This window comes from Pimephales promelas, chromosome 2 (assembly GCF_988280905.1).
Source record: "Pimephales promelas chromosome 2, fPimPro1.hap1.1, whole genome shotgun sequence".
Taxonomy (NCBI): domain Eukaryota; kingdom Metazoa; phylum Chordata; class Actinopteri; order Cypriniformes; family Leuciscidae; genus Pimephales; species Pimephales promelas.
The window spans coordinates 10285535-10312552 of NC_142770.1; the positions used below are offsets into that span (position 1 = coordinate 10285535).

Genomic DNA, 27018 nt, shown 5'->3' on the forward strand with positions numbered 1-27018 from the left:
AAGTGACTTTGAATGTGGCATGGTTGTTGGTGCTAGACGAGCTCGTATAGTATTTCAGAACTCAAATGGCCTCCACAGTCATCCGATTTCAATCCAATAGAGCACCTTTGGGATGTGCTGGAACGGGAGATTCACATCATGGATGCGCAGCCGACAAATCTGCAGCAACTGCTTGACGCTAACATGCCAATATGGAGCAAAATCTCTGAGGATTGTTTCCAGCAACTTGTTATGTCACAAAGAATTTGGCCTGACAGTGGAAATGTGGCTAATGATTGATGAACAAATTGTGTTTTTTTTTAATGGCTCAGATCCACCACACAATACTGTTGATGAATCCCGCAATTCAACTGGGAATAGTTAATTTCTGTACACTGGTCAATTTACGGGCTTGTCTGAACAACCATTATATTGGCCAATTTCGTAACTTTTCAACTAAAAATAGTCATGTGGCTCCTACATGTTTTATCATGTTGGATTCGTCTTGACCTCTATATACGGTACAAGATTGAAACTTGAGTCACTGTTGAAGCAATCCTTCAAACATGAGTCATTTCTGAGATGTTCTTGAACGACATCGTTATGCTGATAGTAGATTCACAACAGCACTTACCACTTACACAAAACCCTCACATAACCAGCATGTTCAGAAAGACTTCAAGTACAATACACATAAGGACGTAACACTTGTAAATCAGCATTCATCACTATTATTACTCATACTTAGGCAAACACCAGCCTCTTTGGAAATATTACTGTATAATCTCGCAATAAAGACAAATGTTAGCACAAATATGATCAAATACTGCCATTTTTGTTAAGCAAAAACACATTATCGCTCGTTCATCCTTAGTGGCCTTCCATCTTTCTAAGAGGACATTGTTCCATTCACATCTTTGCTTCTCCTTTTCCCTGTGGAACATGAAAGCTCGACCCACCCCCCTTTCCCATTGCATCTGGATGGTCACCATGGCAACAGCCTTTTATAGCAACACTGACAAAAAAAAATCGATATAAGACACTAAAAAGGGAGTGAGGATCTCGAGTTTGAGTCATTTAGTCTTAATGTGCTGGCTAAAACAAATGGAATGTTTTTCAGAGGGTCTGTACTGATTGGTCTTGAAAAGATGAAGGCACACATGTGGAGAGGTTTATTTTTGGAAGGCGCTAGTCCTTGTTTTGATCAACTTGTTACTGTCTTGTTGGAATTTAGGAAACTGTTTGTACTGATAGCTAAATATGCAGTGAATGCACGCCTCCGGATTGTCCCACATTTATCATGCAGAACGGATAGTATAACACCGTTTTATTCCAACAGGAAAACCGAAAAGCAAAACTGAAATCTCAAAGGAAAAGTGAAGCTATAACAGACGCAGTGGAACACTCAAATTTCCCTGGATTTTCCCACAAAACTCTCCAAGATCAAATGATAGCTGCTTTTTAATAAATATGAAAATGAAAGCAATCTGACAAGCACAACATATTTAGGACACAATACCTACTTCAGTACATCACATAGATTATCATCTAAAATGTACCAGTTAAACCTTGGTGGCTAGGTTACATTCTAATTAAAGCTAAAATGTTTACATCCATTCTTCACATTTTTATAATTCGCATTTCAAAACAGCTTTGACTTTCAAAAAATAAATAAAAATCACGTATTTGAAACCGCTTTAAGTCCAGACCAGGCGGCCTCAAAAACCACTTCCCAACATTAAGACAATGGAGAAATCACACCGGTTCGATTTCCCTCCCCTAGGGTTGCGTGAAAAATCGGGAACTTTGATTGTCTCTGGCTGTGGAGAATGCAGGTTCCCATGCGGCTGGGGGTTTGTCACCTGAATATCCAGATGATGAATCCAGTCACCTGCAGTTCTCGTTTTCGGGAGGCTCTGGGCCCTGGCAAGACAGTTCAGCCAAGCTTAGCTGCTTCCAAAACAGTTCATGGAGTCTATACACAGTCTACACGGTGCCCGGATTGCACTTCGTAAGGTCGTACGATCCCTTCTTTCTGGCTCTCCACACGTTCACCACAGCACCAAGCAGCGCAGCAGCGGCTCCCAGGCAAATCGCAGGGATTATAAAGTCAGTCCAAACCAATGGAGTGTCATATCTTTTCTCTGTAACGAAAATTTGAAATTTGTTGTAAATTGTCCTAACCAGCCATAATTGCGAAAAGCAAAGTCTATTTTTGTGTCTTAACATGCCTGTTTTCCTACTATATGATAGGTGACGTGAAAAGACTATGTCCAATAGTATTCATAAAACAGCACATGAAGTACCCAGATGTACCCATTCACTCTCAGATTAAAAGGTACAAAAGCTGTCACTGGGGCTGTACCTTTTCAAAAGATACACTTTTGTATCTAAAGGCTGCTTATTGGTACCTTACTGGTACATATTAGCACCTAAAATGTACATATTAGCACCCAAAATGTACATATTAGCACCCAAAATGTACATATTAGCACCTAAAATGTACATATTAGCACCTGAAATGTACATATTAGCACCTGAAATGTACATATTAACACCTGAAATGTACATCTTAGCACCTAAAATGTACATATTAGCACCCACAATGTACATATTAGCACCTAACATTTACATATTAGCACCTGAAATGCACATATTAGCACTTAAAATGTACATATTAGCACCTGAAATGTGCATATTGGCACCCAAAATGTACATATTAGCACCTAAAATGTACATATGGACACCTGAAATGTACATATTAGCAACTAAAATGTACATATTAACACCTGAAATGTACATATTAGCAACTAAAATGTACATATTATCACCTAAAATGTACATATGGACACCTGAAATGTACATATTAGCACTTAAAATGTACATATTAGCACCTGAAATGTGCATATTGGCACCCAAAATGTACATATTAGCACCTAAAATGTACATATGGACACCTGAAATGTACATATTAGCACCCAAAATGTACATATTAACACCTGAAATGTACATATTAGCAACTAAAATGTACATATTATCACCTAAAATGTACATATGGACACCTGAAATGTACAAATTAGCTCCCAAAATGTACATATTAGCACCTGAAATGTACATATTAGCACCTAAAATGTACATGTTAGCACCCAAAATGTACATATTAGCACCCGAAATGCACATATTAGCACCTAAAATGAACATATTAGCACCTGAAATGTACATATTAGCACCTAAAATGGACAAAAGTTTATCTTTTGAAAAGGTACAACCCCAGTGACAGCTTTTGTTCCTTTTTTTCCTGAGAGTGTATATGAACAACTTGTACTGCACATGGTGCACTGAAGTGTATTTTAATTTTTGAAGAAATTATGATCTTATTTCAAGCAGTGTGAAAAGGTCACTCTTAATAACACCACACATGGCTGTGCACTTGTAATGACAAATCAAGGATGTTAATAGGCTAAAAGCAGGTTGCCCCATTAAAGTCAAAAGGGTGGGAATTTCAAAAAGAGGATAACACGGTGTAGGCAACACCGATTTTGACGTTTTTGTCTGTCCTGACAGCACTCCAAATGTACAAAAAAATGAGCTCAATGTATTGACCGGTTAAGAGTCTATGTTGCTATGTGAGAGTTACTCAGACATTCAATAACTTGATATAATATCTGACCAGTTTCACTCACCAATCACGTTGATATTGAAAATCTCGGTCTCATAGCCCAGGTCGTTGGTGACGTTGACCTGATATAGGCCTGTGTCATTGGGAGTGAGGTTGATCAGTAGGAAGATGCCATCAAGAGAGTAGATGTTTGTCTCGCTATTCAGCTTGCTGAGGAACACCGCAGGTGGAGGGAAGCTCACGGAGCGACAACAGATGGTGATATTCTGCCCCTCCTGAACATCTGTGGATGGAAAGATCTCCACCGTTGTATTCCTAGGTGGTGCTGGGTTAAAAGAGGCATAATAATTGTCAATCGCTAAGACAGAAACCGCTTAATAAGAGCAAAAAAACTGTAAAAGCAAAATTTATCCATTTTGATGAAAAGGAGAACGAGGCAAAATGGAGAGCAAGGTACTCCTAAAATTATAATGTATTTCAAGTAACTGTTGATATTTCAAACACTTAAGGCCCGTACACACCGGGACGAATATCAGCGCGTTTTTCAACGCGTTTTTTGTGTTCACACCCAAGCGATTTTCACTGACGATGAGCCGAGTGAACATGCAAATTCCCTGACATTAGATGGCGCCAATTTGCTCTGCAATACCACTCCATAACAGTTCTCTTTTATCAAGATGTTTGTAGTCCCTCTCGCGTTCTCATATAGTTCATGTTCTAGCACCAACGAGACAGCAGATCTACACTCATCTTGCCTTGCATCTTCCTCGTCTTATTTTTTCCTGGCTGTGTAGACGGCGACGCGTATATCTTCTTCAGCGTTGCATATGTGTGCTCGGCAAGACCGTTTTGTGTTTGAGCGCCCCCAAGTTGTGTTTTACTGTAACTTCAGAAGCTCCAAACACGTGAGCAAAAGCGCCAATTTCATTAGTCGGATAGTTTTTGACGCGGCGCGTCAAACAAAAAAACGAACCCGAGGGATTTTTAAAAAAAAAAATGACGCTTTTACGTGTGCCGTTGAACACTCACATTGGCGCCCTTTGTTTAGTCACGAGGCGTTAAATGTCAGCGAATAACGCGCATGAAATTCGTCCCAGTGTGAACAGGCCTTAAGACACATTAATACTATGCCCAGGGTAAATTGATTGATTTTGACCAGATATTCGAAAAACTTACCATTCACAGTAATCTCCACACTATCACTGTGATTTCCATACATATTAGAAGTTTGACAAACATAGAAGCCAGAGTCATCCAGTGCAACCGAAGGGAGGGTAAGCAATGTTTCAACTCCATCACTGGCGATTAGCTCTGTTTGAATGCCGTCCGACACCCTGCTCAACACCGTACGCCCCACTGGAAAGCTGTCAGAAATGCAAGAAATGCTCACGGTTTCTCCTTCCTTCAACTCTGTCAGAGGGCTGACAGTAATCTTAGTCGCTCTGGGGGGATCTGCAAAAGGAGCGCAATGTCAAAAAACCGAGACAAAGTCGTACTTTAAAAGAACAAAGAAACAACCTTGACTTACAGTGAATGGATAATGTAGTAGACGCCGTCCTTTCTGCTTGAGCGGCTGGCACACCATGCATGTCCAGGAAGACTTTGCAGGTGATGAGTTTTCCCTGGTCTTTCCTGTCTACGCGGTACGAGTACACTGAAGTCAGATTTGTGGTTCCATTTGAAAATGACCCAAATTCCGAATGCATAACTCGCTCTCCATCCATCCACAGGATTTGGAAACGGTTGGCCGGGAAAACTTCCTGAACAGTGCAGGTCAATTTCGTCATCTCTTCTACCAGATAAGGTCCAGAACCTTTTATGATAGGACTTGTAGGAAATGCTGATAAAAGAATAAAATGAAATATCTAAGCACTTTCTGGTATAAATACATGGAGATCCTGATAAATACAAGGAAATTCAGGAGAACCTTGAATGAGGACAGATTCGATGTGTTTTTACAACATGTAATGTAAACAAAGCAACACTCCCTCGCACATTCTAAAAAGTTAATATCCGCGGAGAGCAACAAAACGTTTTAGGGAAGTTTGTTTTCTATCAGGGGAGTTTTAAATCTTGCATCTCTAACAGATTAACCAATTTGATGACCTCTGAAGTCTTTGTTCGTTCTGGAACATTTATATTAAATGCTTTTATTCCTGCATCAAATCAATGTCATAGTGAACTTTAAAGTTTTTAAAACTTTCCACAAAGAGACTTGATTGAATTACTGTTCACTGGTGACTCATGGTTAATTGCAAATCAAGCTCAAACTCTTAAAATGTTAAGAGTTAAACACTCTTAAAAGGAGTTGAAATGAAGGGAACTTGTCCCTTGATAGTAAGATTAACTTTTTTTATTCAAATCTTTTAGTATCATTCATAATATCTTTTTGTTTGAGCACCCCACCTAGCCAGACAAGTTTTGGAGGGAATTGTTTTATCAACCAATGGTAGCCTGGAAAAGCCCATTTCCAATCCGTCGAAATCGCGGCACCAATCAAAAACGCTGGGACAGGCTTTCCACGATGACGACAGCGCTGGGATTTTGAAGCAGATTTTGTAGCCTACATTACAAAGATGGACGCCGCCGTCGAATATCACTAGTTCGAATCAGCTATCGCGTCTGTTTTAAGCGATTTGAACGTTTCCTTTTTGTTAAAAAACTGAGCAAAGAACAACACTAGGAGATGTTTCTCCGCTGGCCGCCGCTCTGCATACGTCGTCTCCTTCATCGCTCTGATTGGTTTTAGGTATACCCTCGACGTCCATTGGTGACGCCCCTCTGGAAATGATTCGTCTATGATGCTTTGCCAGACCATATCTCAGTTACAACTGAGAATGGTTTGGTTTTAACCAGGCTAAACCAATGGGGAATGTTCAGGAAGCATAGCGAATTATTCTTGCGATTCCATTTGGTGATGCTAGTGACTAGTGATGTCGAAAACCAGTAAACTACTGTATGTAACATTAATGTTTTGACAAACTCGAGACTAAGGCCCCGTCCACACTACTGCGTTTTCATTTAAAAACGAAGACCTTTTGCTACGTTTGCACTTCCCGTCCACACTAAAACGGAGAAGTGAAGATCTAAAACGGAGAAGTTTAGAAACGCTGCAGCTCCGTTTTGCGTTTTGAATCTCCAGAGGGCGTTTTAGTGTCGACGAGACAAAACGTAGGACTTCAGAAACGTAGGGCTCCATGATTGGGTGTTATCAGTCATGACGTATTCTTCCCTGATTCGTCAATCACTGTTTACACTGGCACGCGCATGCCCAGTGTTGGTGAATGGTCACGTGATCCGCGTTTTCAGTCATTTTAATGTGGACGGAGATCAATTCTAATACGCAGATAAAACGCTGGTGTGGACGGAGATCGTATTCGTTTTAATTCTCAGTTTTTTAACGAAAATGCAGTAGTGTGGACGGGGCCTAAATAGTAAACCTTTTGAGATACTTACAAAACACCTTCACTTCAGTCTGTTTGGACTTCTTTATTGAGCCACATGTGACCTCACAGAGGTAAGTTCCCTCATCTTCCAGCTCCACTGGATCAAGAAAAAGCTGGGACTGGAAGCCATCAGTCTTATATTGCCTGAGGATCGGCATATTTGAAAGATTCTTCCAGGAGAACTCAGGTCGAGGGCAAGCTGAAGCCTGACAGGACAGCACCAGACTGGAGCCTCTGTCTGACACAATGACGCTATCCGGTTGCAGCTCCACTTCGAGAAAATGGGCTGTGAAAAAAAAAAAAATTTTGACTTGGTACCTCAAGCCGAATTTGCAGAACTGTGAATTGTACTTCAAATATGTTAAACTTCAAGCTCAAATTTAGGATGAGGAACCGTAATCTCAATGTTATTACTAATCTCTCTAAGGGGCTGTTTACTCAACACCGCTTTCAACTAAAAACAGAAAACCTTTAATGCGTTGGTGACATGAAAATGTAAACTTTTGATAACGGGTTTCAAAGTGCACGTTTTTGAAAACGAAACCTTCGGGAATCTGTCAAAACGGTGACGTCATGCACATGCGTATTAATAGTCTAGGGTAGTCTAGACTAGTTTAGTTTAGTAGTCTAGTAGTCTTTCTTCAGTTGAAAAGAAATTAAGGTTTTTGATGAAAACATTCCAGGATTTTCTCCATATAATGGACTTCTTTGGGAACCAAACGGTTCAAGGTCCAAATGAGAGTTTCAGTGCAGCTTCAAAGGGCTTTAAACGACGCTAGACGATGAATAAGGGTCTTATCTAGTGAAACGATCGCTCATTTAAAAAAATAAATAAATAAGTTTAAGTTTCATAAGCACAAATGCTCGCCTTGCTCTGTTCTGTGATGAGCGTTCGTGAAACGAACTGTTCGAACTCGTTCATCAAAATGAACGAATCTTTTTTTGAGTCATGACTCGAAGTGTCCTAGATAAGACCCTCATTCATCGCCTGGTGTCGTTTAAAGCCCTTTGAAGCTGCACTGAAACTCTCATTTGGCCCATGAACCGTTTGGTTACCAATGAAGTCCATTATATGAAGAAAATCCTGGAATATTTTCATCAAAAACCGATTGAAGAAAGAAAGACGTGGACATCCTGGATGACATGGGGGTGAGTAAATTATCAGCAAAAGTTTTTTTGAATAGTGAACTACTCCTTTAAGCCAACAATTGATTCCTCTACAATTGGTTACGCTATAACTGCTCAACAGACAATATCCACTAACACAAGACATACATTCATGGTCTTACCCTCAACGGTTAGATTGAGAGTGGTCCTCTGACTGCCGTGCTCATTGAAAGCCTCACAAACAAACACGCCAGAGTCGGACAGCTTGACGGAGTGGATGATAACTGATGATTCATCCCCTTCACTGGTCATGAGCGCTCTGTCTTTACCGTTTTCCCTCCTGCTAAGAATCACCTGTGTTACTGGAACACTACTGGACTTGCAGGAAATGCTCACAGTGTCTCCTTCCTTCAGACTTGATTGTGGACTTGCTACAATGAGGGTTTCCATGGGAGGCGCTGCCAAGAAAAATAAATAAGATTAATTAGGATCAAAGTGACTATTCATATTTAGTAGGAGGGTAACAGCACACATATTTGACCTGAACCTTCACCTTCAATGGTTTGGTGCATACAGTCAGACAACGAATAGAGTCATCCACACTATAGAGTCTAGCTCTTAGATTCAGTAGAGAATCTTTTTTTGTGTCATTTGGTTCATTCAACGAACGAAATTAACGAATTGACTCGTTCATTTTGATAAACGAGTTCGAATAGGAGAGTTTAAATGAGAGATTGTTTCGCTTGATAAGATTCATCGTCTGGAATCGTTTAAAGCCCTTCGAACAGTTTGCAGTTTGCACTTAAACCGTCTTTTGGACCTTGAACCGTTTGGTTACCACTGAAATCCATTATATGAAGAAAATCCAGGAATCTTTTCATCAAAAACCTTAATTTCTTTTCGACTGAAGCAAGAAAGACATGGATATCTTGGATGACATGGGGGTGAGTAAATTATCAGCAAAAGTTTTTTTAAAAGTGAACTCTTTTAAGGAATTATATGAACCACTAACCTTGAATGATTACTGAAACCGTGGTGTTTTGTCTTCCCAAGTCATTGCTAACGTCACACTGATAAGTACCAGCATCCGACAAGGACACATTATGCATGAAGAGATCTTGACTTTTTCCCATTTCCAGAAACTGGCCATCTGGTTTAAGAGCCGTCCATGTAAATTCAGGCTTTGGGTTGCCCTCTGCCACGCAGGTCAAAGTTAAATTGGATCCCAGTGAGACGGCGGTCGCTCCAGATACTTTAACGTTATGCGGTGCAGCTGTGAAAGCAATGGGAGAACGAATGACCATGGGGGTCATATTCTTCAGATAAGAAAAACTTTTCCCACATCCGTTTTGAGTTTTATTTAAAAATGGTTGGCGTTAATATATGTATGTACAACTTACAAAGAACTTTCATGCGTTCAGACGTCTCCTTGGTCTTCTCATCGGAGGGGACACCCTTCAGGTGGAGTGTTGCTTGGCACGTTATTGCCTTCCCATCAGCCTCACTTGAAGGTGTGAATACGTATTGATTCCTCAATACATCTGTGCCATGTTCTCCCATATAAGTCTGGAGAACCGTGTCTCCATGTAGCCATTCCAATTCAAAGAACTCCGAAGGGAATACAGAAGATACCTCACAGTCCAAAACGCTTACCTCTCCCAGTATCACGCGATCATACCCAGATATAACAGGGTTTCTTGGAAAAGCTGAAAAAGATTTAAAATTTCAGATAGGCCTACGAGTAATTAAGATGAAAAGATGTTTAAAGGTTTTATGTAGCATTATGAACAAAAAAGATGGGCTAGTTGTCACAAAGTGTGTGAATTCACTGTAATATATATATATATATATATATATATATATATATATACATTTTTTTCTTTAAATCAAATTTTCAACTTAATTTCAATGAACTCAAAGCTAAGGCAACATGGTAACTTACTTTTTTTAAAGTTATATATATATATATTTTTTTTTTTTTTAACCAAGTCACATTGCACAAATGTGACATTGGCCAAAATGGTTAGATTTCACATTTTTGCCCTTTCATTAATTCATTTTCTGTCATAATCATTTTAAATTTATACTATAATTTAGACATAACTTAATATATATTTTTAAAAAAACATCTGGAGTACTTTTTTCAAAAACTTTCAATAGTAGGCCTACTTTATAATTCAAACAATCATATTAGGTCAAAGTCAAAGAAAAACATTTTATGCTGGATATGTTCAGCAGCTTTTTTTTGAGAGATGTTTTATAAAGTGTGACAACTTGCCCCATCTCAGCTTGCATTGTAAACCCTTTTCAATTTATAATGAAATTGAAAACATACAATGAACTCACAATAAACTTTAATCTTTGTTGTCGCCTGTTTTGTTTTCCCCTCACAGGTCGCTTTGCACACTATGGTGTTTTCGTGTTGCTTCGTCACATTTTCAAAGACCATCACAGATTCTCTGTCCTTCGTATTAAAACTGGCGAATAATGGTTTGTCTTCTAACGAGGTCCAAGTAAACGTCACCTTCTTTGGGCAAGATGACATATTGCATGTCAACTCCCTCCTGTCTCCCGCTTTGATCAGAGCTTCCGATGGCAGGTGCAGGACATGGGAAACAACTATTTAAGACAACATTTTATTTTAGTTCCAACATCAAAAGTTAACATTTAACAAGCATCAGTAACACATTAGCAAAATTTAAGAAATTCTGCAGTTAAAATGCATAAATCAAATATATGTACTTAAATCATGAAAGTTTCATATTGAATTCCATATTAAAAATAATTAATTTTAACCCTTAAAATAAAATAAGGTTAAAATAAGGGAATTACAATGATTTAAAACATGCTTATGCAATATACTGTATAAAAATTATATGATCAATGTTAACTTATTAACTCATCAAAATAAGTTAAATCCTGTATAAGTTGTATCCTGTAATCCTTAAATCCAAGTTGATTGAGCTTAATTGAAGTTAACTTAAGTTTTCAACAACTTTTTATTTTTTTTTACAGATAGTAGCATAAATATGTATTATAATTAGGGCTGTCAAACGATTAATCGCAATTAATCGCATCCAAAATAAAAGTTTGTGTTTACATAATATATGTGGGTGCACTGTGTATAATTATTTTTGTATATATATAAATACACACACATGCATGTATATTTACATAGAAAAAAATATTATTTATATATAAAATATTAATATTTATATATAATATAAATTACAGTATCTACATGAAAATATTTCTTAAATATATACAAGCATGTGTGTGTATGTATATATATATATATATATATATATATATATATATATAATTATGCACAGTGCACCGACATATATTATGTAAACACAGACTTTTATTTTGGATGTGATTAATCGCGATTAATCATTTGACAGCCCTAATTATAATGCTCAAATCTGCACATGTGGATCAAAACAATTTTCAAACCAAGGGTTATTAATAAAAATTATACTTTTAAAATAGAAAATACTTTTATAATAAAAAAAAATATTAAATAAAAATAACTTAATTGCAAAAAAGCAGTTATACACCAAACTTGTGTGAATTTTACAATGCGTAAAATAAAATCAGTATAGTAAGACTTTAAAATATGCAGGTTACCTATTAGCATATTTAATGACATGTAAAAAGTTCTAAACTTACCTGCAACTGGTAGAAGCAAAGTCAACAGAAAAGCTGAATCCATGCTTAATAAAGAACTTTCCAAGTGTTCAGAGAGAGTTGAAATGAGTTAGTGCTCTTGCTTTCAATCAGCCGTGGATCTCATTTATAGAAGAAGGGGGTGGGGTTGTAACCCACCGCCCCACGAATCTGAATACGCCACCAAGGAATTTCCCAGCCCTAAATGCTTTTTGTTTAGATTCACAGAGGACAAGTCCCACCTCAAGCTCCCTCTGCTGTTCTGATAGGGTTCTTCTCAAATGCAGGAAATTACCCTGTTTACACTTCTAAGATAACATTTCCATTCTGAAGTATTGGCAGCGTATTCAAATAACTGCCAATGTTTTTATAAGCTCGGGAAGAAAAAACAGTTTTCCCAGAAATGCTAAATCTACAAGAAGCAGCTCGATTCATGGAGGTGGTGGAAGCTTTGAGGATTTAAATTATTTCCATGTAATTTATTCATTTGCATATTTGATACAATTATGCAGTTAAAATTTGTAAATAAAATATTTGTTTGCTAGTAAAATCATAAATTGCTTTTATAAGGATTTTTGAAGTGAAGTGACATAACCCATCCTCGAAATTTATCTGAAAGCTTCCAAGTTAGTGCACACACACACACACACACACACACGCTGCAAACCAATGGGAGTAATTAGGGGTTAGGTGACAATATTGAGAATCGAACCCACAACCTTCTGGTTACCAGTCGGACTCTCTAACCATTAAGCCACAACTGCCCTACATTAAATATGTTCTTATTTTTTAAAAAAATCTAATGTTGTATAGGTTAATTTTCCTCTCACTGCATGTGTTCCATTTTACCAATATCAAACTGAAGTTAACAAACTGGTGTCATCGTTCAGGTCACTCGCACTGATGCTTGCTCAGGTTTTTAACAATAGAGCCTGAGGATTATGTAAGCGAGTGTATAAAAAGACCGGATATATGACTGGATGGAAGTTTCCTTTGGAGGTTAAATCACCTCCACAGTTACACTACATCGCATTAATCAATATGGGAAAATGTGATTATTAAATGAAAAGAAATGAAACATAAGAGATTTAAGCTATTTAGATGACTAATCAAATGTTATTAATAATGTTACTTAATATTAATATTATTAATTATATTTATTATTTTAAAATACATTTTAAACAAGCTGTTAAAATAAAAAGCAAAATAAAATAATTGACCATTTAAATAAATCTTAAAACAATTTAGCATTTAATATAATATTTAATACACTTTATGAATAATTCAAAATAAATCATATTATTTATATATTTTACCTTTTAAAATAAAATGCATCTAACATAAAAGTTCTATATATTTAGGGCTGTGAAACGATTAATCGCGATTAATCGCATAAAAGTTTGTGTTTACATAATATATGTGTGTGAACTGTGTATATTTATTTTGTCTATATAAATACACACACATACATGTGTATATTTAAAAAAAATTGTTATTTATGTACAGTATAATAGAAATTATATATATAGTATATATAAGCAAATATTTCTTAAATATATACAGGCGTGTGTGTATTTATATATATAAAATAATTATACATAGTTCACACATGAATTATGTAAACACTTTTAGGATGCGATTAATCACGAATAATCGTTTCACAGCCCTAGTGTGTGTATATATATATATATATATATATATATATATAACATCATATAACATCATTATATATATATATATATGTGTGTGTGTGTGTGTGTGTATATATACATATGTACACACACACAAACAATATACTGTATTTAAACACATACACACACACACACACTAACAATATACTGTATTTAAACACACATACACACACACATACACACACACACACACACACACACACACACACACTCACAAACTTTTATGTTCATTGCGATTAATCGTTTTGTTTTAATCGATTTAATCGATTAATTGACAGTTTTAATTTAATATAACATCATTATGAATACTAAATAAAAATAAAAATACACAAAATATTAAAAAAAACACACTTTAAAAAAAACCAATCATAAATACAAAAACTAAATAGAATATTAAATCATATTAATATTAATTTTACACAAAAAATTAAGATAAGAAATGTCGAGATATTTAAAATTTTATTTGAACATTCATAAACATTTCATATTTATAAAAAAAGTGCCAGTGTAGTCACTTCAACTTGCACAAAAATATTACAAAACCTTTGCTTTACAAAACACTGTAAAACACATGCAGCGTATACTGAAGCATCTTCAACAGATTCAGCCACAGTGCTAGTTCATCTCCCCCAGAAATGCCCTGCGGCTGTTTTGTCTCGGGAAGATGTGAGAAATAGTGTTGATGGTGATGGGCTCGACCCCGACCGTGGATCCCCGCAAGAAGTCCCCCCTCATCACAGACCTGAACGACTTCCGAAACTCCTCGTTTTTCCAGGTGTACAGAAAGGGATTGGACACGAATATAGTGCAGAACACAATCCAAGTTGACGTCCAAAGCGCCACCGACACCGGGACGAACAGCCCGGCGACGAGAACCCAAAAAATGGGTTCGGTTGTCAGAAAGAAAATTAAGCACACCGCCAGAACGTAGAAGCCGAGTCGCTTGTCCTTTCTCGGGAAAGAATAAGGGAGGTTGTTCACGATTTGGAAATTCAAAATGCTCACCCTCTTCACGCTTATTTGCACCCGGCGGAAAATCTTAAAGTAGCAGTACATGACGACGACGGTCTGTCCGATGATGGTGAACGCCAAAGTGCAGGCGGCGAACCGACTGGACAAAACGGACACCGTGGTGAAAGATCCGTATTCGGCGTCCCGGCATCTCTCGGGAGGGTATCGAAAGGACGTGAGCCACGGGAACAAAAAGCCCACCGAGATCAGCCACGATCCTGCGATCATCCACTCTGTGTTCCTCTTCTGATACAGACTTTGATACACAGCAGGCGTTTTGGTGATCAAAACATACCTGTTGACTGCGATTAGCGAATGCGAGAGCAGCGACACGGTGATTCCGAGAAACAGCAGCGCTTCTTTGAACGCCTGGTAACCCACCGCCAGAAACGTCCCAGTGGAGGTGGCCACCGCTTCGTGGGGCATCCAGAAAGCGCAAACCAGCAGATCCGCCACGCAGCCGTTCACGATAAACGCATTGCTGGCCGTGCGGAGCTTCTTGAACGTCACCACCAAATAGATCACCAGGAGGTTGAGGACGGTTCCCAGAACGCACATGAAGGAGTAGAAGGTGGCGAGGGAGATGCGCGAGCCGCGTCCCAGCGCGCACATCGACGGTGGCGCGTCGTCTGTGTCATTTGGCATGATGGGAGCAGGCTGGAAAATAATGTCATCTCATCTCATCTCATATTGTGTGGAGAAGCGTGCGCGTGAGAGAGCGCAGCTCCCTTTGGCGATGCTGCGGTGAAGAAACCAGCTTTATATGTGCGTTCGTGTGTGTGTGCGTGTGAAGCGTGAGATCAACAAGAGCCTACGCTACAATCTGGCTTGTCTTTCATGATTCCCAGGGAGCATAATCACCACCAAGGCAATTCATTATTCATAATGGACTTAGCCTGTAATAATCAATAGGGCGTAATATAATGGGCTCCCCATTGAGAATCTATAGGAAGGAGGAGGCGGCACTAGGATGCATTTTGAATATGCAGAGAACATAAATATTAGGTTCTGGCATCATTTACTCACCTTAGTGTCACTTTAAACCTGTAGGGATTACTTTTGTCTGTGGAATAGAAAATGAGATGTTTGGCAGAATGTTCTTGCTGCTCTGTTTTATACAATGAGAGTGAATGAGAACTAGGGTAAAAAAAAATCTCCAAAAATGAGATTTTTTTTAACCTAGTACCCATTTTGTTTGGTTCATAATTGTTTTTGAAAAAGAACCAGAACAAAAAAGATTCAGTATGGTTTTAATTCATTACAAAGAATCGGTTCAGAATTTGTTGGGGAATCAGACTTCCATTGGTGGCGCTATATGTTATTGACTCACGGACTAATCTGATCACTGATACAATGTTGAATGTATCTTTAAAAAAAAAAAATAATAATTTGTAATTTGTTCGAGAATCAGACTTCCACTGGTCATGCTATGCGTTTTTGATTCATTAAAAACAGCAGAGTCATGCGATTTATTTGTCGGAAATTAAACTACACCGATGCTGTTGTTTCTGATTCACTGAAAAGAATTGGCTCGAATCGGACTACCATGATTCGTGTTGTACATTTTTCATTTATTAAAAGAACTGGCTTGTAAAAGTCTTTAGTTCATTCGGAAATCTAAATTTTTTTTTTTTTCCGTTTATGATTAATAGAGTGCCGAAGTTATGACGTCACTTTGTAGGACAACTCGGAAGTTAGCGGCGCATGGGTTCCCTCAATCGAAAAGCTATGCATTTTCCCCATAGACTTTAGGAAAATGCAAAAAACAAGATCTGTGTTCAACAAAGAGTTGTGACCATTACACATTTTGTCTATCAAGGTAATCTTTACAAGTTAAACCAAAATGTATACATTTTGAAGAGTTTAAAAAAACCACAGACACAATAAAGTAAAAAACAAACACACAAGCAGGTTATAACTGCCGTGTTATATGTCATAAATCAAAATGTGAAAATATTTAGAGGCTTTGTTTACTACAGCAAAAAAAAAAACATTCCAAAAACCTATAGATTTTAGGGCGAGGGAACCGGAAGTGCTAAAATTCTAACTCACTTCCGCGTTTTGGCCAACAAATTGACGTCATAACTTCGGCTAAAAACGTTCTAATAACGTTTCGCTAACGTTCCCATACAGCTATTAAATGCTTTAGTTCATCACAATACGTTAAGCAATTTTCAGATTTTTCAAGTTTATAAGATTAAACTCCTTTATTTTCAGGTCAGTTTCAATATAATTTAAGTTGAAATGACTTAAAGGGATAATTCACCCCAAAATGAAAATTATATCAGAAATTACTCACCTTCATGTTGTTCCAACCCCGTAAGACTTTCTTTCATCTTCGGAACACAAATTAAGATATTTTTGATTAAACCTGAGAGCTGGATCACTCCTCGATAAGGATCTAAAAGGGATTGAAACTTACCATATATAGATGTGTATATACTATATAATATATATATATATATATATATATAGTATATACACACATACATACACAGAGCGTTGGCAAGGTCATGGGTTCGATTCCCAGGTTGTGTAACTTGAAATGCAATGCAAGTCGCTTTGGATAAAAGCATCATCAGCCAAATGCATAAATGTAAATTATATATATTATATATACATTGTAACAATGTTTTGAGAATATTAAGACCATATAACTTTGATTGAACAACATTTTATTTTCGTTACTAGAATAACATGTTCAGAAGTGTGAGTGAACCTCATGCTAGGCAAAAGATGCTAGCTAAAGCTATAATATATGAGAATCTTCCGTTTTCCATCATAGAATTATATTAAGTTGTTACGCATCAGCGGCAAAGCACACTTTAAAGCCTTCAACAATGGTATGTCATTAAAAAAGCAGCGTTAATATTACCTCAACCCATATATATCGAGAATAGGTTGGTAAGAAAAACCGTGACAGTTTTGACATGTCAAGCTGCCTTTCCGGTGTTGTACATAATACTTAAACTATTATTATAGCGAATGGAGCAGCAGCACTGAAACCGGCTATTTGCTTTAAGTGATTATTGAATTTAATGTGTATTCAAAGAAAGACATTGGACCTTCATAATCTTAGGGAAAGGGCTCGGAAAATAAACAAGGCCATGATTTCAATTCAATAAGGCCTAACGTTACACCTATTAGCACTCGAGTAGCCTAGCGTCATTAACTTTTTAGTAGAACATTTTGGGGCCGTAAGACGGTTTTCTAAAGAAAGAATTCACGACACTGCATCAAATCGTGCAGAAATTAAACTGACATTATGGAATACTTACTGAAATCATGGCTGTGAGTCGCTCGACTAGCAGTCATTTTCACAGCTGTCTCCAGACGCCCACGGCCCGACGCCTGCTGCCAGATAGACTCGAAACGAAAGACTTTAGTTCACAAATGTGTGGTGATTTGCGGTTCACACTTTGTTGTAAGGGAGAGAGCATCGTTGGCACTTAATTTATTTTTATGGAGCTGTTAAAAAGAAGCTGTATTTTTGTCATAAAATAACACAATCTGTACAGTAGACCTGTTTACTTACCAACGTTAACACTAAAATTAGGGATCTGCACTTGAGGTAAATCAAGTTTTTCCATGAACAAAGAAAGCAAAATTAATGTTTTATTTTGGTCTTCGAAGTCGTGTTTACATTGTAAAAGAATAATGTACAACCCACTAAATTGTATTTTAATGTCCATTTAGTATGTTCGTGAATAGCAAACACTGCTCTAACATTGTTAAATTTTCTTTACACACTGCTCCAAAAATATATATATATACTTTTTTTCATAAGCAAGAGTAGTTATATCATGTATATGTCAAAGAGGTAGAATACTTCAATCAAAAAAGATTCTCCCAAAAGTATATACACATAACACCATCTGGAATGTAGAGGGCTAAAAGATACATATACACAACAGTCAATCAAGTTATAATTGCATAAGCTTGTACTGAAGTATTTGTTCAAATAGAAACATATGGGTTTAGTTTAACACCAAATTAAAATTGTTATCATTTATCATCAACCTGTACTATTTACTTTCCTCTGTGGAACAAAAAAGATGATATTCGGCAGAATGTTCAAGCCGCTCTTTTCCGTTAAATGAAAATGTGGGCATTTTGAGGTCTAAAAGTACACCATAAAAAGTAGTCAGAAGAAATACGATACCAAAGTTTACAGAAAGCATGTTTACAAACCAAAATAATCATAATTTGTAGAAAAGCTGCCTCTTTACTGAAGCTCTTAAATGTCATTCACTAACTGTCACATTAGATCTGACATCATGATTGTAAACGTTTTATCTAATTTCCATAAAATCTGGAGCAACACGTTTTCACGAGGAACTCTTGAACTGAATGAGATTTGACCGTTTCGGCAGAAGAGAAGGCTTATAATTTATTATAATGACACAAAGCGATCGTATGACTTCATAATTACCACTTTTATGGTGTTTTGTCATAATTTTGTCCTAGTCCTTGAAAAGAGCTCTGTGCATTGAGCAAAAAAAATCATATTTTGTGTTTCACGGAAGAAATAAAGTCAAGTTTGGAACGTCATGAGATGACCGTATTATCATTTTTGTGTAAATAATCAAAAGGTTTTAGCTTAAACCCTGCTGGTAAACCTATAAGAACACTGTACGATAAATAATTTGCACTTGATTGTAAACATCCTAAAATAACTGAATTAATAGACACAACCCTTGATGGATACATTTCTGGATTAGTTTGTACATTCATTATGTGCAATAACATAAAGGTTTTTGTTATACATATCATCGCCCATAAGCTCCTCTATTATAATAGAAAGTTGCAACTTGCGAGTGAGTATTCGTTATTATCGTTAATAATATATATTTTAAGCGGTTTGCGCTACTTCATGCAAAAATGGTGCATGTTAAAACCAGCAGCCAGAAACTCGTAACTCACTCGTATATACTGAGATATTATTATACTTCAGAGGTGCTGGTGAAAGATGAAGTGTCGGTGCTTGTGTTTTCAACAGCCCTTGAAAACAGTGAGAGCTCAGATCTCAATTAGTTTGATAATAATAACACACATTATGATGTCACAATGGGGAAAAAAAAGACAAGGAGTCCATCCTGTTTCTCATACTGAACAAACAAAGCCCTTCATTTTCCAAAGAAAAATAAGTTTGCTTGCAAATTGGTTGTTGTCTCATTAGCCGTCCGCCGTTGCTTGGAGACAAGCCAACCTTAGACCCCAAATAAAGAAAACACACACTCTTTATCCCTTTCGCTGGCCAAAAATCCCTTTGAAGACGACACGTGGCTGGCGAACCATTTTGCACCTTTCAAATATAGCCCTCGCACTTGATATGTTACTCAGTAAGTACACTCAGGAGACAAAAACGTGATATTTACGTCAGAACAAATTCCCTAATCCAAAGACACAAATATATCCAAAGAAACTTGTCGCTGAGCATAAGAATCATAGATAAAACAGGACCAAAAAAAAGTACAAAATTCTTCATCTAAAAATATTTTTCAGTACAATTATGTATATTCATACAAGGAGAGTATCTAAAAAAAAAATAATAATAATAATTAAAAAAGAAGAGATGGTTTGAAAGGATGGCCAAGGCAAGTTCGTGTTTTTTTAACAGCATGCAGCAGATTCCAGATCAGTCTGTCATAGCAGGACATATCATTACCATGAGCCGTTCGGTTTCAAAAGCATCTCCGTTCGGCCTCGTTCCCCTTTGCGACAAGAAGCCATCGAATTGGTGGTCACAGTGAAGGCGTCATGGGTCGGAACCAGGCGAGCAGAGCGGGACGGGGGTTAGCGGAAAGTGGCGGCTTTAGTACTGAACATACTCAGACTGAAGGGACTGTAAAAGAGGGGAAAAAACAGAAGATTAAATGATTTAAAAACTAAACATAATTACAGAAAATTACATGGCAGAGGGTAGTTAAATAGTAGTCTAAAAAGCTAACCTGAGACATTACCATCACAGCCCTCGCTGATGTAAATGAGGGTGAGATGAGAATAAAAAGTCAAAGCTTAGACAGGAAATGAATTTGCATTAAATGTGCGAGGGGGGAAACTGAAGGTTAGAAGACACAATTGTACAACATGCACGACAGAATGCTAATTGTTCTTAATTGCTGCAAGGGGGATGGGGGAGGGATAAACGAAAGGGGGGGCAAAGCGTTCAACAGACAATTGTGAAGCAACAGAAAGCATTGTGTTGTGTTCTATTTAGTGTCGTCCGTGTTCTAACGTTTCATCAACGTTCTAAAACCAGTAGATTCGCATTCATTCAAAATCGTAAAAGTTGGAAATATGGCTACTCAACGCTTTTGAACTTGTTATAAGAATATCTTGGCAAATTTGTGCCCACAGAATACCACAGGTTTCCAACGAATTAGAAACATCCGTAATACCAGTTGTACGAGCGTAAATATGGCTGCTTAAAATAGTTTGAACATCTGATTGGGACATCGTGGCGAATGTGCGAATCTGAACTTGACTGTAAACATCCTGAAAAATCATTCAAAGTTTAAAACAGCTTGTCAGAACACCACTTTCCAGAAAAATCGCATTCATTTCAAATCTTAAATGTTGAACATATGGCTACTTAACGTGTACTTAAAGGGGTGATGAACTGAAAAATCAAATTTTCCTTGAGCTTTTGACATCTAAGAGGTCATCATATTATAAGAATATCCTGTAAGTTTCAGAACTGAAAACGTCCTTGTTAGTCCAATAAAAGCTTTTATTGACACCAGGCTCAGCAAACGACACGTTTTTCAAAGTGGGGAACTATGACGTCAAAGAGGATAAAACACCACCCCCGCAGAAGAAGATCAACGCGGCCGGCTTAGCCCCGCCCACCGATTCGTGCATTACACGCATAGCTAAATAACATAGATGCCTACCTCGTGATGACAACCCGGATCGAGCTACCGAGCACAAAATATTGTGCAGCGCCTGGTTGTGAAAGAAGACAGTCGCTGCAAAAGCTTCCTCTGGATTCCAATTGGACTGCATGGATAAACTTTATTTTTAATGACGTTCCAGCGGATGAGGTAAATCATCGTCCGTTTGTTCGCTTCATTTCACTGAGGATTGTTTTGTGAACAAGACTGGATTTGCAAACCGATTAAGAGTAAAGAACGGTGCTTTGACGACTATATTTAATCTGACAGGAATTGTGCAACACGGACTCTAGGTCGAACATGTATGGACGAATCATTCCGGTTGCCGTTTTACAACATTGGACGTTTTCAGAACAATTTCCCCCACATACACCGACGAGTGACTTGAAACTCATTATATGCAAAACTGTTATCCACTCACAGCAGTGGGCGTTTACTTCCAAGTCTTCAGAGCGAGACGCCCATAAAAACCAAGCGTTTTTCAGCTAGACTCAAAACTAGGGTAGAAAATAGCCTATTACTTATTCATTTTGATGTGCAAATGTCATAAGTTGACCTCAGACAACAATATAATCAAATTTAAAAAGCCAGTTCATGACCCCTTTAACTTATGTGCTCACAGAATTCCGCAGGAAGACCCAGAGTTTTCCAACGAATTAGAATGTCAGTCATTCAGTTCTACGAATATTCTACACGAATAATGTCCACTTATTAAATATCATTTAAATTATTGAACTACTTTGATTCAGATATTCAGCTACCTATAAGAATATAGATCAATCTACACAATTGTACCATTTTCAAAATCATTCAATAGAAAATCCAGAAAAAGATTTGTTTGGCCCTGTTGCTGAAAAACCAAGCAAAGTCGTTCATTTTTAATGAGAATAGCATCTGATAACATGATAATGATGAGAAATGAGACAACTTTATACTAATGCACGGCAACCTGAACCAGGCATTTTAAGCGGCAAGAAAACGGATGACATCTTGGCGGTAATTATATTCGCTGTAAGCACCTGGCGTCAAAAAAACGTTGTCAGTTGATCGCCCTTTGAGGAAGAATGTTTAACGGAGCGCAGTGCTGCTGTCAGTGGGAGACAGAATGTGATATTCATTATCACTGCAGAAAAACTTTGAGTCACTTGTGTAGGCGTTGTGGGTTTCTGAACAAAGACGGCGCACTGAGATCTAGAACGGTGAAATGAGCCAATCGTCAATCACATAAACGGGGTAATCAGGGAGAAATTCTGCCTGGAAAGTTGTGAAATCACATGATAAAACGTACAGTGGCTTAAGCATAAAAGACCCTGATTCACAATGGTGAACAAAAGCACTAAACAGGAAATTGTAGGGGAACTACCGAACTCCCTGAAGCAGGACCGCTTCCAAGAGTTCTGGAGAAGGTCCAAGAACAACAGACCAATAAAATCAGGCTCATGACCTTTCAGTCCAGTCAGAGCCCTCAGGTCACGCAATACCACAGACAAATCTATTTTCTTTGCAGTGGTCAAGTGTTTCTTATAAACCTAGACCTAGTGTTCGGCATTCATTGCTCCAATAAAACATAAACATAAATGAACAAACGCAACCTTTGAACCAAAAAGAAAATCATCTAGTTTCTGAAACCAGTTCAAAGTATGAATCACACCGTAAAAGTTTAAGAACTACTTGAAGCGGGGGGAACATTTGTTTGATAATTTCAAACAATTACTGAATATATTTTCAACGTACACCACTCCCATTGCATCAAACAGCAGCATTGAGGTGCCATTAGTACTTGTTAGCAGCCATGTTAGTGCTAAACCAGACCAGAGCGGTCAGCCTTCCACCATACATGTAAAAAGTACACATATTAGCTATGTTTTAAAGCCTCCATTATATCCCCTGCTCTGTATTTTTAATATTTGTTTATTTTAGTATTAATTTTCATCAGCGTGGGATGCACTCACAGAAATTGAAGGGCGACGGATTAGCTCAAAATAAAAAAATTAGTCTCATCCCGACCACTCGATTAAAGCTCACTTGACAATAGTAATTAAGTGAATATTAGATCATCCAAGTAAGCGCTTTCTAGAACACACTAGAGACAGACGCACACAGAGTGAGATGTAACATGAGTGAAAAGCATTTTCAGTAAAACAGATGACATGCAACATGCTCAGGGAAGCGTTTAAAAGCATCTGTTAGACTTAGAGAAAACATGTTAATATTTAAACTGATGTGTTGTGTTAGATCAGAGTAAAAGTACCATGGCAACCATAGTTTCCACCAAAATAGCTTTGTTACAGTTGTGAAACAATAAGCCTCCACAATTAGAAATGTAATACGAAGTCATTACTTTGTCTAGTCGCACTCGTCAAACATAATTTCCATATGTCTTGTGAACATAATTTAAAAAAATTAGAAGTCGACCGATATGGTTTTATTCAGGCCGATGCCGATCTTTTGAAATCCGGGTCGGCCGATGGCCGATTAATGCTGCCGATTTATTTTGGCCGATATTTGCTTGGTTTTTAACCTCTCTTTGAAAGATAAAATGTAAAAGAAATGATAATTACTTAACATAGACAAACTTTCTCAACAAAAACATTTATAAAAATGTCCTGAAACATGCATTTTTGGTTTGTTTTGTTTGTTGACGGACAAAGACAAATGGACATAACCTAATTATCACAAAAAAGGAGAAAAAAAACTTTAAATTATTTAATTTTTTTTTATATATAAGATTTATTATATTTTATTTACTTCAAACAATAACTTCTAACAATAACGTATTTCACTAGTAAATTGCTGTTGAACGACAAAAACAACCACCAGATGGGAAAATTATATTTTACAAAAACTTTAAAATGCACCACAACGCACCGTCTGTTGTTCTTCAGACAAAGGCATCCCGCTGTTGGCCCTTTTAGTCTACAGTGAAATACAGTCACACTTTACACTGTTTGCCCAGCATTTTAACCCTGTTTAATCCAGCTACTAAACAACGGTCAGTGTTGAACGTATTCGTTCATGAATGCATTCATATTTAGGTCTGCTGCTCACTCGGCTGGAAAATGACTCTAACGGCAGCGTGAGTCAAAAACGTGCTCCACGACAACACTAGGCTGCCCACAGATGCGCCTGCCTAATAATCGGCTTGATATACTTGGATTTTGGCCGATGCCGATTATGTTAAAAAAATGCCAAAAATCGGCCGAAAAATATTATAATACACTTCTAAATATTAAAATTACATACCAATTTTATTAATTGAAAATGTTTCGAATTTTAATTTAAACAAGTTTGTTAATTTTCAGATTTTTCTGTAAATATTTTGTGAAAAAGTGTGAAATATTTTGTGAATTATTTTTCTTTACAACTCATTTTACATCATTATATTACACAATATATAATATAAGTGAATCAAAACCTTTCATCAAAGTTATACACTTGTTGACTACTGTGTGTGTGTGTGCGTGTGTAAAGGAAATGTATATAATTAAAATTTATATAAATCAAATATTACCTTAAATACGGTTTTATTAACGTATTACACAGGCAAACTTAAATTAAAGATTTTAGTGACCACATTGAATTCCAAATAGAATTTATCAACAGTATAAGCATAAATATATTAGGCACCATTCACTGTAGATTTGATGAAAGAAAAGAGTTATTTGTGAACTACTTAACTATGGCATCTTAGCAGAAACCAACGGTTACCATGGTAAATTGTATGAAATGCTGCTGCTGGGTGTGTATCTTGGGAGGGCTGATGGGAGGAGAGATCACTTACGGGAATGGACCGGCTGAGGTAGCGTGCAGAGAGCCCGCTCAGCCCTGTCGCGGGGCTTCTGTGGTGCCCCTGTTCACTGGCCCCCAGCCTTCCATTGGTGGAAGGTCCGCTCAAGCCGTTGTGGTTGAGGTTGTAGGTCACACTTTTTGCCCCGCTGCTCGGGCTCACCCCGTTGGTGTTCGGGGTGCTGGTGGTGTTATACTGATTGTTGTTGTTGTTGACCTCGTAGTGGTAATTGTGTGGGGCGATCGGGCTGCTGTAGCCCGTGCGGACGGGGTGGGAAGTGAACGAGGAAGGGGAAGGTGGTTTCCCAGAGCCGTTTGCTTCGCCATTTGGTTCGTACAGGTTGCCCAAAGAGCTGGCTAACCTGGTGCTGGAGGATGGGATGGAGGGGAAACAGACATGAAGGGTGGAGGACAGGGAGGACACACTCATGCCCATATCTACACTGCAGGACACGGAGATCATGGAAAATCTTCTGACAGAAGGATGAGGAATTGCATGTAGATTGTATTTACTCTCAACCTGGAATAGGGCTGGGCAACGTACTCAAAATTGACTACGGAAAAGTCTCTTTAAACTTAAATTTAACTTGCCAAATGTAATGCTGTTTCTGCCACTTATGTAAATCAAAATTTTGATTCAATCATATGTTTGTGTCATCTCTCAATGTTCGCAGAATTATAATTTTAATTTTAAGTGAAAATGAATATCGGCACGTTTTAAATGCTTAAGTGTAATAAGGAAAAATTATTAAACTGCATCCTTTAAGTCAATAATGAAGAATTTTATTCAAAATTCTCTTTATAAATTCACAGCTAACAAAAATCTTTTCAGTGACTTTAAAAGGTTTTCTCTTTGTTAAGTGACCAAACAAGTAATAAGTAACATTTAAAATATATTTATCCAATCCAAAAAACTTTTTATCCCAAAAACTTTTTTGGGGGGGTCATAAGGTAAAAAAAACCCTGCTATTAATGTTTTCGCTTGCATTGAAAATATTAATAAAGAACAAATAACATTAAACAAACGTTTTATTAAAGGGTTAGTTCACCCAAAAATGAATGTTTTAATGTTTGATTAAATGTTTTAATCAAACAGATCTCATTCCCCATTGACTACCATAGTAGGAAACATACTATGGTAGTCAATGGGGAATGAGATCTGTTTGATTAAAACATTCTTCCAAATATCTTCCTTTGTGTTCAGCAGAACAAATAAACACATAGAGGTTTGGAACAACATGAGGGTGAGTAAATACTGACAGAATTTTCATTTTTGGGTGAACTAACCCTGTAACATCACTGCAGAATAGTCAAATTTCAGTGAATGTTCCCATATTTTTTATTATACATCTATAAAATATCGCCCAGCCCTAGCCTGGAGAGTGTTAGAAAGCGCTTTTCAAGATGGTCTGAACAGTACTAGAAAGTAGTGGGTGTGCACTTGGTCCAAAAATACATCAACATGACTCGACAAGTGCAAGTTTGGAGAGAGTGTAACTGTAGTAGGTAGGTGATATGGCTCTGGCTATTTGATTACATAAACGGCAGGGAACGAGTCGCTTGAAACCAGTGCACCAACAGCACGGCGCAACCAACTTGATTCCTTGCGTTTACGGCTCTCCGTTTCAGAGCATAGGGTAGTCACAGAGAGGAAAGAAGGCCACCAGGGAGCTGGGAGGAAAGAAGGCAGGGGAGAAAGAAAAGAGGAAGAAGAAGTTACACAAAAGAGTTGGTGGACAAGTGAGAGAATAAGCAGACAGAAGAAAGATATGGAGAGTGTAGAGAAGATTGGAGGAAAGCTGATTCGAAGGGAG

At 37.5% G+C, this 27018-nt stretch overlaps 3 protein-coding genes across 5 annotated transcripts in view; all 3 read right to left on the reverse strand.

The window, feature by feature from the left end:
• Positions 1–1422: 1422 nt before the first annotated feature.
• vcam1b (vascular cell adhesion molecule 1b) lies at positions 1423–12881 on the reverse strand. The gene is made up of 10 exons (XM_039682553.2): positions 11824–12881; positions 10498–10770; positions 9552–9857; positions 9164–9424; positions 8334–8609; positions 7055–7330; positions 5127–5438; positions 4775–5050; positions 3663–3923; positions 1423–2123 (listed from the first exon to the last, which is right to left on the reverse strand). Exons 1-10 carry the CDS (start codon positions 11864–11866, stop codon positions 1966–1968), a joined length of 2442 nt encoding a protein of 813 aa, XP_039538487.2. The 5' UTR covers positions 11867–12881; the 3' UTR covers positions 1423–1965.
• A 1070-nt stretch (positions 12882–13951) lies between these two features.
• On the reverse strand, positions 13952–17908 carry gpr88 (G protein-coupled receptor 88). The gene is made up of 3 exons (XM_039682226.2): positions 17801–17908; positions 16822–16923; positions 13952–15585 (listed from the first exon to the last, which is right to left on the reverse strand). The coding sequence occupies exon 3, from the start codon at positions 15165–15167 to the stop codon at positions 14127–14129; it is 1041 nt and encodes a 346-aa protein (XP_039538160.2). The 5' UTR covers positions 15168–15585; positions 16822–16923; positions 17801–17908; the 3' UTR covers positions 13952–14126.
• Positions 17909–18120: 212 nt separating this feature from the next.
• The window catches only part of cdc14ab (cell division cycle 14Ab), a 42895-nt gene continuing 33997 nt past the window's right edge, over positions 18121–27018 (reverse strand). The window contains exons 15-16 of one of the 3 annotated variants that reach the window (XM_039682221.2): positions 25200–25572; positions 18121–20367 (exon numbers count right to left, since the gene is read on the reverse strand). In XM_039682221.2, the coding sequence (XP_039538155.2) occupies positions 20338–20367; positions 25200–25572 (403 nt within the window). In that variant the 3' untranslated portion in view covers positions 18121–20337. Of the gene's footprint in view, positions 20368–25199; positions 25573–26338; positions 26876–27018 lie in introns of those variants that run through there. The other 2 variants (XM_039682224.2, XM_039682225.2) reach the window with 2 other exon arrangements.

Excerpts from the sequence above, each read along its gene's own strand:
- gpr88 (XM_039682226.2), bottom strand. The coding sequence starts at position 15,167 with ATGCCAAATGACACAGACGACGCGCCACCGTCGATGTGCGCGCTGGGA.
- vcam1b (XM_039682553.2), bottom strand. The coding sequence starts at position 11,866 with ATGGATTCAGCTTTTCTGTTGACTTTGCTTCTACCAGTTGCAG. Across the intron at positions 7,331-8,333 it reads TCTCAATCTAACCGTTGAGG|CCCATTTTCTCGAAGTGGAG; the intron begins GTAAGACCATGA and ends TTTTTTTCACAG. Across the intron at positions 5,439-7,054 it reads GACTGAAGTGAAGGTGTTTT|CATTTCCTACAAGTCCTATC; the intron begins GTAAGTATCTCA and ends TTCTTTTATCAG.